General features: G+C 40.8%; 1 protein-coding gene across 3 annotated transcripts in view; it reads right to left on the reverse strand.

The window, feature by feature from the left end:
• The window catches only part of wnk1a (WNK lysine deficient protein kinase 1a), an 85,557-nt gene that overhangs the window by 28,465 nt on the left and 45,050 nt on the right, over positions 1-12,042 (reverse strand). For 2 of the 3 annotated variants that reach the window (XM_062043142.1, XM_062043141.1), the window contains exons 5-15: positions 11,040-11,197; positions 9,911-9,999; positions 9,596-9,815; positions 9,412-9,513; positions 8,286-8,667; positions 8,050-8,204; positions 7,733-7,816; positions 4,637-4,672; positions 4,162-4,299; positions 85-161; positions 1-9 (exon numbers count right to left, since the gene is read on the reverse strand). The exon at positions 1-9 is cut by the window's left edge and continues 154 nt beyond it. In XM_062043142.1, the coding sequence (XP_061899126.1) occupies positions 1-9; positions 85-161; positions 4,162-4,299; positions 4,637-4,672; positions 7,733-7,816; positions 8,050-8,204; positions 8,286-8,667; positions 9,412-9,513; positions 9,596-9,815; positions 9,911-9,999; positions 11,040-11,197 (1,450 nt within the window). Of the gene's footprint in view, positions 10-84; positions 162-4,161; positions 4,300-4,636; positions 4,673-7,732; positions 7,817-8,049; positions 8,205-8,285; positions 8,668-9,411; positions 9,514-9,595; positions 9,816-9,910; positions 10,000-11,039; positions 11,198-11,264; positions 11,358-12,042 lie in introns of all 3 variants that reach the window. The other variant, XM_062043140.1, reaches the window with a different exon arrangement.

Below are 12,042 nucleotides of genomic sequence, written 5' to 3' on the forward strand. Positions count from 1 at the left end.
GACAGGCAGCTGGAAGAGAAATATCCCAGAAGTTGCTTGCGTTGCTGGAAAAAAAAAGTGCATTTAAATGAAGCTCTTGCTCACCTTTCTACAGATGGAGGAACGAGAGAAGAGGACGCTGCTGGCTGCTCAACAGTTGACTGAGGAAGACTCGTAGAAGTCTGAAACAAAGCACCTTTTTATTTTAATGTCGTTGATTTTAGCTTTCATTAAACCTTGATGTTCTGTATTGCCTTATGTTTTTATTGTTGCCATCGTTTTATATACCAAAGTAGATGGGTTTGGTTCCGTTTTCTGTGCATTGAGGATTTCAAACCTATTCACTTACCATAGATGATCAGCTTTAAAAGCCGGCTAGATGAGTGCAGACGACTTTACAGGAATTTATATATTAACACGATGGCTGCTCTCTGCTTTGGTAGACATTCATATACAAAACACAAAAGCAGTGAAGTTGGCACGTTGTGTAAATGGTAAATAAAAAGAGAATGCAATGATTTTCAAATCCTTTTCAACTTATATTCAACTGAATAGACTGCAAAGACAAGATATTTAATGTTAACTTACAATTTAATGGCAGCAACACATTGCAAAAAAGTTGTCACAGGGGCATTTTTACCACTGTGTTACATGGCCTTTCCTTTTAACAACACTCAGTAAAGGTTTGGGAACTGAGGAGACACATTTTTGAAGTGGAATTATTTCCCATTCTTGCTTGATGTACAGCTTAAGTTGTTCAACAGTCTCCCTTCTGATATTTTAGGCTTCATAATGCACCACACATTTTCAATGGGAGACAGGTCAGGTTAGTACCTGCATATGTTGTAACACGTGGCTTGGCATTGTCTTGCTGAAATAAGCAGGGGCGTCCATGATAACGTTGCTTGGATGGCAACATATGTTGCTCCAAAACCTTTATGTACCTCTCAGCATTAATGGCGCCTTCACAGATGTGTAAGTTAGCCATGCCCTGGGCACTAATACACCCCCATACCATCACACATGCTGGCTTTTACACTTTGCGCCTAGAACAGTCCGGATGGTTCTTTTCCTCTTTGTTCCGGAGGACACGATGTCCACAGTTCCCAAAAATTTTTTTAAATGTGGACTCGTCAGACCACAGAACACTTTTCCACTTTGCATCAGTCCATCTTAGATGAGCTCGGGCCCAGCGAAGTCGGCGGCGTTTCTGGGTGTTGTTGATAAATGGCTTTCGCTTTGCATTGTAGAGTTTTAACTTGCGCTTACAGATGTAGCGACCAACTGCAGTTACTGACAGTGGTTTTCTGAAGTGTTCCTGAGCACATGTGGTGATTTCCTTTACACACTGATGTCGCTTTTTGATGCAGGGATCGAAGGTCCGTAATATCATGGCTTACGTGCAGTGATTTCTCCAGATTCTCTGAACTTTTTGATGATAATACGGAGCGTAGATGGTGAAATCCCTAAATTCCTTGCAATAGCTGGTTGAGAAATGTTGTTCTTAAACAATTTGCTCAGGCATTTGTTGACAAAGTGGTGACCCTCGCCCCGTCCTTGTTTGTGAATGACTGAGCATTTCATGGAAGCTGCTTTTATACCCAATCATGGCACCCACCTGTTCCCAATTTGCCTGTTCACCTGTGGGATGTTCCAAATAAGTGTTTGATGAGCCTTCCTCAACTTTCTCAGTCTTTTTTGCCACTTGTGCTAGCTTTTTTGAAACGTGTTGCAGGCACCAAATTCCAAATGAGCTAATATTTGCAAAAAATAAAGTTTTCCAGTTTGAACGTTAAGTATCTTGTCTTTGCAGTTTATTCAATTGAATATAGGTTGAAAAGGATTAGCAAATCATTGTATTCTTTTTATTTACACAACGTGCCAACGTCACTGGTTTTGGGGGTTTTAAACGTATTACTCAACATTGACAGACTAGTAGCAAACACAGAAAAGTTCACACACCAACACACAATCACTGCAAATGATGTGCTGTGTACCTGCAGTGCAGAGAGGCAAGAAGCCTGATAGAGGAAGAATAGGTGCTCTGCGTTGGGTGGAGGAGACAGGATGAAAGAATTTGGACTACTGGCCCAAGACTTTAAAAAGTCATGCAGGAAGTGGGGAGCATGCAAAAAAAAGTTTAAACAAAGAAAAAAAGACGATGAAGAGGAGAGTAATGGAAATGATAATGAAGTACCGTATTTTCCCGGACTGTAAGAGGCAACTTTTTCCCTACACTTTGAACCCTGTGGCCTTGAAAATAGTGCGGCTTATTTCTGGATCGTCCTTCACCAACAGCCATAATGTTTTGTATTTAAACAATAGTTTTCTTAAAACACAGAGACGCTGAAAAGGTGTTATTGTTTGTGCTACGGCGCCATCTTACGGACAAATTCGCTCACTGCAGGTGCTGCGAGTTGGAACGTCTACAGCAGGGGTCACCAACGCGGTGCCCGCGGGCACGAGGTAGCCCGTAAGGACCAGATGAGTAGCCCGCTGGCCTGTTCTAAAAATAGCTCAAATAGCAGCACTTACCAGTGAGCTGCCTCTATTTTTTAAATTTTATTTATTTACTAGCAAGCTGGTCTCGCTTTGCCCGACATTTTTAATTCTAAGAGAGACAAAACTCAAATAGAATTTGAAAATCCAAGAAAATATTTTAAAGACTTGGTCTTCACTTGTTTAAATAAATTCATTATTTTTTTTACTTTGCTTCTTATAACTTTCAGAAAGACAATTTTAGAGAAAAAATACATCCTTAAAAATGATTTTAGGGTTTTTAAACACATATACCTTTTTACCTTTTAAATTCCTTCCTCTTCTTTCCTGACAATTTAAAACAATGTTCAAGTAAATTTATTTTTTTTATTGTAAAGAATAATAAATACATTTTAATTTTATTCTTCATTTTAGCTTCAGTTTTTTCGACGAAGAATATTTGTGATATATTTCTTCAAACTTATTATGATTAAAATTCCAAAAAATAATTCTGGCAAATCTAGAAAATCTGTATAATCAAATTTAAATCTTATTTCAAAGTCTTTTGAATTTCTTTTAAAATTTTTGTTCTGGAAAATCTAGAAGAAATAATGATTTATCTTTGTTAGAAATATAGCTTGGTCCAATTTGTTATATATTCTAACAAAGTGCAGATTGTATTTTAAAACATGTCATCAAAATTCTGAAATTAATCTTAGTCAGGAAAAATTACTAATGATGTTCCATAAATTATTTTTTTTATTTTTTCAAAAAGATTCGAATTAGCTAGTTTTTCTCTTCTTCTTTTCGGTTGAATTTTGAATTTTAAAGAGTCGAAATTGAAGATAAACTATGTTTAAACATTTTATTGTCATTTTTTTTTGTGTTTTCTCTGTTCAATTAAGTGTAAATATCCTTAATTATTAATAATAACATAGAGTTAAAGGTAAATAGAGCAAATTGGCTATTTTCGGCAATTTATTTAAGTGTATCAAACTGGTAGCCCTTCGCATTAATCAGTACCCAAGAAGTAACTCTTGGTTTCAAAAAGGTTGGTGACCCCTGGTCTACAGTATTTCCTTCTGTTTAGTGCCTTGAAACGGAGGTACAAGAGCCATTCCGTCAACTAATCGTCCAATTTCTACTCATATGCTTTCTTCATTCATCACTCCAAGCAAGGTTTCTAAGTTACAATATACCTAAAACAATTTATACTTACTAAACCGTTATACATGTTTGATAGTGTTTTCATGCTCATTTATATGCGCTGTTGTAATGTAATCAAACTAGCATCGTCAACATTAGCTAACATGTCAACACGTTTACAAGTGTCTGTGTTTGTATCATTAACTTACAATGGCATTCTTTTTATACCGTCGAAGTTTCACAAATTCCTCAGCACATTCACCAAAACGTCACCGTGGAGTTGTTGAGTATGTTTAGCTGGCCCATGAACATGACTTCTGTTTTGTCTGATCAGCCATTTTACTGCAGTGTTACAATTAAGGTACGTAAATAAACATTTACAAAATATTTCTAATTTCACAACCTATGTATCTGCGGCAAAAAATATACGGAAACACTGAACTTAAGTGGGTGCGGCAAATATACCGGTGCGCTCTATAGTCCGGAAAATACGATATAAGAAATTAATGTTGAAAGGTTAGTGGAATGAATGAATGTGTGTTTGTAGGAGAAGCTCACCTGCAAAGGATGGGTTCCAGCTTGGACCTGTGGGAGAGACGTGCTCTGATGGCCAATGTGGTTCTCTGGCTGCTGTTGCTGTGCTGGAGGAGGAGACGACTGAGAGGATGGGGGTATCATCCCCTGCTGGGTGGGAACCTGTGAGAACCAACAATATTTGAAATGCATCAGAAAGACACAAAAACCAGCACTCATTCACTGCAGTATTTCCGAAAAAACCTGAGTCCTCATTGTAGGCTTTATACCTTGAAGCCACATTTATTGTACTTACCTGTTAGTTAGCATAGGCAAACATTTTAAATATAAGTCTGAAAATTCAACACATATAGAAAATTCCCATGTACACCCACAGTTACCTGTCTGTGGCATTTATATGAAGGCCTATATATTAAAGCTAAAAAAAAAAGGGACCAAACAGCTGTTATATAAAATTACTCACAAAAACCGAGGAAGAAAAATGGGACATTTGATCTACCTTAGGGGGAAGTGATGCTTGGTAGTATACTCCATACTATAAGAAACAAAACATAAAGACAGGGTAAGACTGGGAAAGTTGAAAATGAAGGGGGAAAATGGGATTTGGAACCTTCTGCTGCTTGAACGAGGGGTGGAACGGTTCACAGAATCCACGGTTCTGATCTCATTACGGCTTTTATTACGGTTGTCGGTTTGGGTCAGTGTACCTTGTTCTTGTTAAAACCCCGGAGCACCATAAATCCCAATAATCGACCAATAACATTTAGCTTTTGTGGTTCTTACAAAAATACCTTCTGTACAAAAACTTTAAAATGTCTCCTAGAGTGCCGACCCTTGAATTACCATAATTTCCGGACTATACGCCGCTACTTTTTCCCCTCGTTCTGGTCCCTGCGGCTTATACAAGGGTGCGGCTTATTTACGGCCTGTTCTTCTCAGACACAGACGAAGAGGATTTCGGTGGTTTTAGTACGCAGGAGGAAGACGATGACACAATGATTAAAGACTGACTTTTCATATACCGGTAGGCTGGTTATTTTGATAACGTACAGGCGAGCACTTTGTATTACTTTGCACCGTTGTATTATTTGTACTCTGCACGAATGCTGTTCGCCATGTCAAAGATGTGAAAGTTTGATTGAATGATTGAAAGATTTATTGTTAATAAATGGGACGCTTTGCGTTCCCAAACAGTCATCTCTGTCCCGACAATCCCCTCCGTGGTAGCAGGAACCCCTATATACCACGGTAATTACACATCAAAACCCTGCGGCTTATAGTCGGGTGCGGCTTATATATGGAGCAATCTGTATTTTCCCCTAAATTTAGCTGGTGCGGCTTATAGTCAGGTGCGGCTTATAGTCCGGAAATTACGGTAAATGCTAAATAATCCTTACATTTATTGATACATCGTTGGGAAATTTTGCCCAGTCTTTCAAGTCAAAGCATAACAACGTAATAACTGCTTTTTAAGTTTACATGCTTTAAAGTCAGAGAAAGCACACACAAGGATGCATCAGTTATTATTTCAACACTGGTGGCCAAACTACAGTATTAAAAGCTATCACGTTATCATTAACTTGAGTGAAGATCTTTAAGCTGTTACAGTTTCTGGCATCTGTGGTCGTGTCAACAACAGATGGACAAGTAGTCATAAAATAAAAACAAAAACAAAAAAACATCCATCCATCCATTAAGGATCGCTTGTCCCTTTTGGGGTTGCGGGGGACTGGAGCCGGGGACTGGAGCCATCACCTGACAGAACTGTTGGGCTCTTTGGAGTAAGAGATGAGTTTCGTAGTTTTTTTCACACACTGGTGTTTAAGATGGCCGCTTCAAAGGTCTGAGTGACAGGGAGGCAGACAAGGAGCTTGCTCGAGAAGGGGGAGCTAAAGTGCTGCCATGGCTCCGTGGAGGTCAGTGAAAGTTTAGTTTTGGTGGGAGCGGTTGAGTGTTAGTGGACCTGTACGCATAAACACGATTTCTCCAGACAAACGTTCCTTCTCCTCACAATGACAGCATTTACATGACTTTTTGTGCTTAATAATACTTTTCCTTTTATTGGCCAATCTGCCCTTCTGTTAAAGCGGAAAACACGGAGCCCTACGTTCCAAACTGATTAGTAACAACGAAAAAATAACAAGCACTCCGAAATGTATCAGGTCAACCAAACTGTTGAGATTTTTCTCATAAACCGTTCCATCCCTAGCATGAACACTGTTCTAGGGGCTTGAATACCCAACATGGACGCATTACAAAAGAGATACTGTGGGAGATGCTTGTAATATGTGACCTGTGCTGGCAAAATGAGTCACAATGAGGACATTTTAAAAACTGAGTTATTGTTATTTACACATTCTCCATCTAAAGACCTTCAAAATGATATATGGTTTGTTGGAATCGGACAGAAAATGACCGAGTTACATCCGATTGAAGTCGACCAAGTTTGAGGGTCCGTTTTGAGAAAAACCAGCTTAAAGTTTACTGTTCCAGAACAGAATGTTCCAAAACAAAACTCCATAGCAACCATACCTTAAAAGTCCTTGTAGCAACACCAAAATTGGTACAATTAAAGTCAAATCCCATGTCTAAAAGAAAAATATATATTCAACTCTATTGAAAACGGTTATGTACAAAAATGTCAACACTGTTATGTCACAGGTTTTTTTGTTCACTGGTCAGTTTGTCAGCTGGTCAGCTGTCCGTAATATTCCTGACCAGCAGCACTAAGAAGATTCGCCGACTGCAGTGAATTTAGCGCACTTGCAACCGCCTGTGTACCCTCTCCACTTTCTAAATCCATTACGGAATGTAAAACAGTCTAACTTATCCACAAAAATAATAATTAAATGTTCGAAAATCACCTTTTTTCACCAAATATTCCGCTGGAATTACTGAGTGTTGTTTTTCATCAGGGCGCTGCCATGATACCACAATGCACCGCGCGGGGTGATTCAACCAATGAGGGTACGCCTCACAGCGACCGCTTAGCAACAAGCCGGATTTGTTTACGTCGGGACAAGTTTAAAAACTCGAATTATATTGGTTCAGAATGGCGTCATCGGGAATTCCATGCTCATTTTTAGAAAGTACGTAAACTTGGCGTCACAATGATAGCAAATATGGCTAGGGGGATTCCCCCTTATTGCCGCCAGTGAGCGTTGAAAACACTTGATTTTCTCAAGGAATTTTAACACAAAGGACTAATTTCTGAAGACATACCTCGTACAAAACCTTCAAATAAAGGTTATATAAGATGTTTTCTTGCTATTTTGATGATTGGGATCGCTAGATTGTGGCTTTATGGACTCATTTTTGTGAAAATCTCAATTTCAACCAAGATACATTTTTGTCACTTATTTGCCTATAGCTCAAAATTAGCCTGTGCGTATTCCGACTCATTTTGCCAGCACGGGTCACATATTTCAAAGATCAAAGGGAAATATTACAATTGCAAGTCAATATGATGCAATGCTGGTATAATGTGGTACAAGGTTAGTGTATTTGTGGAGCATATTGGACTGTGTTCAAAGCTGGTTAGTTAACGGTGCTCTAAAGCTTGAGTTATTTTCTTGGAAGAACTGAGTTGATGTACCTGCTGTGGTGCCACTGGAACAGACTGGCTGCTGGGGAGAGTGGGCACGAGTTCAGCCTGGACACCTGGCATCTGAGGTTGAGCCTTAAACATTAAAGAGAGAAAACATCAGCATGTTTTAAAAATATGATGATCTTAATCATGGGAACTGGGCAGGAATTCTTGTTCATGTTACCGCATGGTCAAATGCAGTTGCTTGAACAGGTGTTGAACACTGATTTAGCAGCGACAACAACTGGCCCGAAATAAAAGAACATATGGATCTTTGCTTCTGATTCACCATCGATGGAAGCTAACCCATTTAGAGAATGACTCACCACTGACACATGCTGCAGTGGCATTTGGTCATTTTGTGTCTGAGGGCATGACACTTGGGGCTGAAGCTGCTGACTGGGAGGGGCACTGTAGGACATTCCAGGCTGAGTTTCAGTGAGGACAGACGGACCAGATGGTCTGTCTCCCAAGTGAGAGGCTGTCAGAAATGGAAACTATGTTATTCTTGATCACGCAATGGGGCGTAACAAGTTTAGAACAAATCAGCGTCGATACATGCCTCCGCCAGTGTGCTGTGGCTGCTGGTGTTGGTCAGCCTCAGAATCCTCGGATTCTGGCTGAATGGGAGCCAAACTATGAATCTGAACTGGGGCTTGCCCAGCTGACTGAGGGACATAGGAGACCCCTTGAGTCAAGCCGGTGGGTTGGGCTGATTGAGAAGTGTTGTAGGTAGCTGTTGGGAGGCTTTGCTGAGATGCAGGCTGTGCTGACATCGGTGCATTGTGTTGGTTGGCTTGTGGGGGAGAGACATAGGCGGCGGGCTGTGGCACTGACTGGGACAGAGGCGCCTCCTTGCTGGACTGGTGGCTTGGCTGCTGTGCTGTTTGTAACGGACCCTGTTGTTCTTCTTCAATTCTTCTCTTCTCCTGGTCTTCTCTGACCTGTAGAGGGCAAAGTATCACAGTGACTAAAAAGAACAAAAAATGTATTGCACATTAATACTCAATAGTGGCATCGTATGTGTATACATTGTTTAAAAACACTGGTGTATATATTGTATCTGCTGATGTATTTCTGTTGTAGTTGTACAAATGTATTTATATATATATATACACATATATTGGACAATACCAATAAAAGAGGCCAATATCGATATATGCCAAATATCAGCGCCGATAATTGGGTCGATCCCTAATTAATACTGCTGGTGAGTTGCTTTCTTAAGTGCATGCAGAGGTAGATAAAGCTGCTGATGACCACTCATGACACTTCAAATGTAGGTACTGCCCTCTACTGGTGTTGAGAAAAACTACATCAGGAAGTTCCCTGCAGCCATCCATCCATACATCCATCCATCCATTTGACCCTCTCCGGGTCATGGCGGTGGCTGGAGCCTATCCCAGCTGTACTCAGGCGGAAGGCAGGTTACACCCTGGACAAGTGGCCAACACTCACATTCACACACTAGGGACCACATAGTGTTGCCAATCAACCTATTCCCAGGTGCATGTCTTTGGTGGTGGAAGGAAGCCGGAGTACCCCGGAGGGAACCCACGCAATCATCCACAGATGTTAATTCTAATGCTAATTAGAGACCCTCGGCAACTGTATGAAACTCTGCAGTCAATCAAGTAGATGTTATTTGGAACATTTACAGTAATCAGAAATGGTGATTAAGAACATACCTGCTGCCGCTGAGCTCTCTTGCGACTGATAAGAGAGACTCTGTCCTTGATGGCCTTGGCAATTGTCTTGTGGTCACCATCGCACACATACCCGGACTCCACCTAAAACCGACGGAAGAAAATTGAGCAAAAAACCATGTGTGGTTTCATTCATTAAACCCCAATAAACTTCAGCGATGTTCACCATTTCCTGAGCGACATCATCCGGGACATCTTTGTTAAGGTCAAAGGAGAACTCAATGGCTTCGTTGTCTTTGTATTTTCCCTTTAGCTTTTTGATATCTTCGATTCTCAGCCACAACTTAATAGCTTCCATCTCTCCGTCATCTTCTTCAGCCAACTCCACGCGCACACCTGTGTCTTCCTGAAAGAAGGCGTGGTTGAGGAGGTCCTTGATCGAGTACCTAAGTAAAAGGGAATAAGTACGTAAGAATAATGAAGTGTTGACATTAAAAGGTAGTTTCTAAAAGTGTTTGGGTGCTCTCCCTAAATGTGACACCTCTCATCCTTGTTCTGGCGAATGCATCCTTCGATGATCTCCTTCACCTCAGGAATGGCCACTTTGTCGAAGCTGCCCGGCTTCACCCCCTACAGGACGCAGAGAACAATGAATGACAATGGTTCTTGTGCTCAATGATCATGTTCTCATCTTGGAGGCTAACCCATAACGTTTTTTGAACGCGAGTGCTTCGACATAAGTGTTGCTTTATTTGGCCAGCGTTATATAGAAAAACTAAACAAAGCCTGGTACGATTGTTAAAGGAGGAACTCATCATATGGTTAAAAAAAAGACTGGCCGACGCCTACATACTTTTATTAACTGTACAATTGTGAAGCTTGTCAATGTCAATGAGTTTAGGAATTAGCAAAGCTGATTTAGTTTGTGCGGGGAAAAGAAAATGGGAGTACCAGCTCAAATCTAAAGTGCTGAATGAGACAATACCAGAAACAATGAGCCCATCTCCTTAGAGAAGACGAATGCAACACTAGAACACGCGACAGCACCAACACAATGGCACGTTGTTTCTGAGTGAGTAAGCCGTTTTAGCCTGCCTACAGTTGATCGGGGCAACTTTAAAGCTCAACACTACGGAAGGAAGTCCGTTTTTAAATGTGCTTTTCTTCAAAGCTAAAAAATGAGGTCAAGGCACATTTACAGGTGTGAATGCAGACTAAGGTTTAGCCTTTCCATGTCACTCAAAATGAATCACACGAGTGTGTTGAAAAAGTAAACAAGTATGATTAAGATCAGAAATATGAAACTCTTTAAATGTTACTGCTCTTTGACAATCCCTATAAGAGGAAGATTAGTCACTTGGAAAATAAAACTGTGCTTGTTCAGCACTCTTATCAGCTAGCCATGCCAGAAGCCCACATACACATAGCAATTAAGAGGCAAACATCGAAAAAACAGGATAAGTAGCTTGTTAGTAACTTTTGCTAAGACAGGTTATGGGTTGGAGATGTATCTATTCACTCAGGCTTAGAGGGTGCAAAAGTTACACGTGTAAAAATAAAATTGGTACTAAAAAAGGAGTCAATGTGGAAAAAAGACATTGATTCCAGAATGGGACACTAGCCTTCTTGGCACAAGGGGGTGGGCATGGAGGCCTAGCGAGAAGACTTACGCTGGTCACTCTGCGGTAGATCTGTGCAGCATTCTGGCACTCTGAGTAAGGGTACTCGGAGGTGGCCATCTCCAGCATGCACATTCCAAAGGCATACACATCCACTGACTCGTCGTACTTCTCCTCATACATCTCAGGCGCCATGAACTCAGGGGTACCTTAAATCAAAACAACTATTCAGAACTCTCTCTTCCTTACTGACAGAGTGGGCTTCTCACAACCCACTGCCCCTTCTCTGCTCCTCCAAACCCATGAAAAGGGGTTGAGGAAGGAGGACGGGAAGGGTGACTGGCCCGACGACGTCTCCCGGGGTGGGATCTGCGAGGTTGGAAGTTGGAAGAGAAAGAAGAGAGAAAAGGGGGAAGGAAGGCAAAACAAAAAAAGGAGGGAGAAGGCGAACTCAGTTAGACTGTAGAGAAGAGGGCACATGTTTGTCTGTGTAGGACCTTCAATTTTGGAATAAGACCATTTTCCTGAGGTAACTGATGTGCAGAACGCCACACTTGTAAGCCAAAATGGCAGTTATCAACTATATTCACTAATCAGGATATTGAATATGACAATGCTAAATGTGTCAATTTATTCACAGAACTGTCAACGTCCGAGAAACGCGACTAGCTATGGAAATAACTTCTGTCAAGACCTTGCCTACAAACCACATTCACATTTCCTGTTATTAACACTTACCTTTAATAGTCTGACTTACCGGCTCTCCTCGACCTGCAGATTCAAAATGTTATTTACAGTCAAGGCTGAGAGTAGCATCTCCCACAGCTAGTTACTGTTCCCAGTTGTGTGTCCCTGAACATCAGCTACGCGTTATTAACGTATCAATTCATATTCAATCTTAGGTCTTACACAGAAAAACTTTGTTTATTTGAATGCAATTGTTTTGTTTGTTGTTTCAAACTGATGTGTGTTCCAGCACACTGTCAAGACTTACCAGGCCCAAAACAGTTCATACTTTTCTTCATTGACCAGCAGTACCCTATTTATTCCAAAC

This window comes from Entelurus aequoreus, linkage group LG03 (assembly GCF_033978785.1).
Source record: "Entelurus aequoreus isolate RoL-2023_Sb linkage group LG03, RoL_Eaeq_v1.1, whole genome shotgun sequence".
Classification (NCBI taxonomy): domain Eukaryota; kingdom Metazoa; phylum Chordata; class Actinopteri; order Syngnathiformes; family Syngnathidae; genus Entelurus; species Entelurus aequoreus.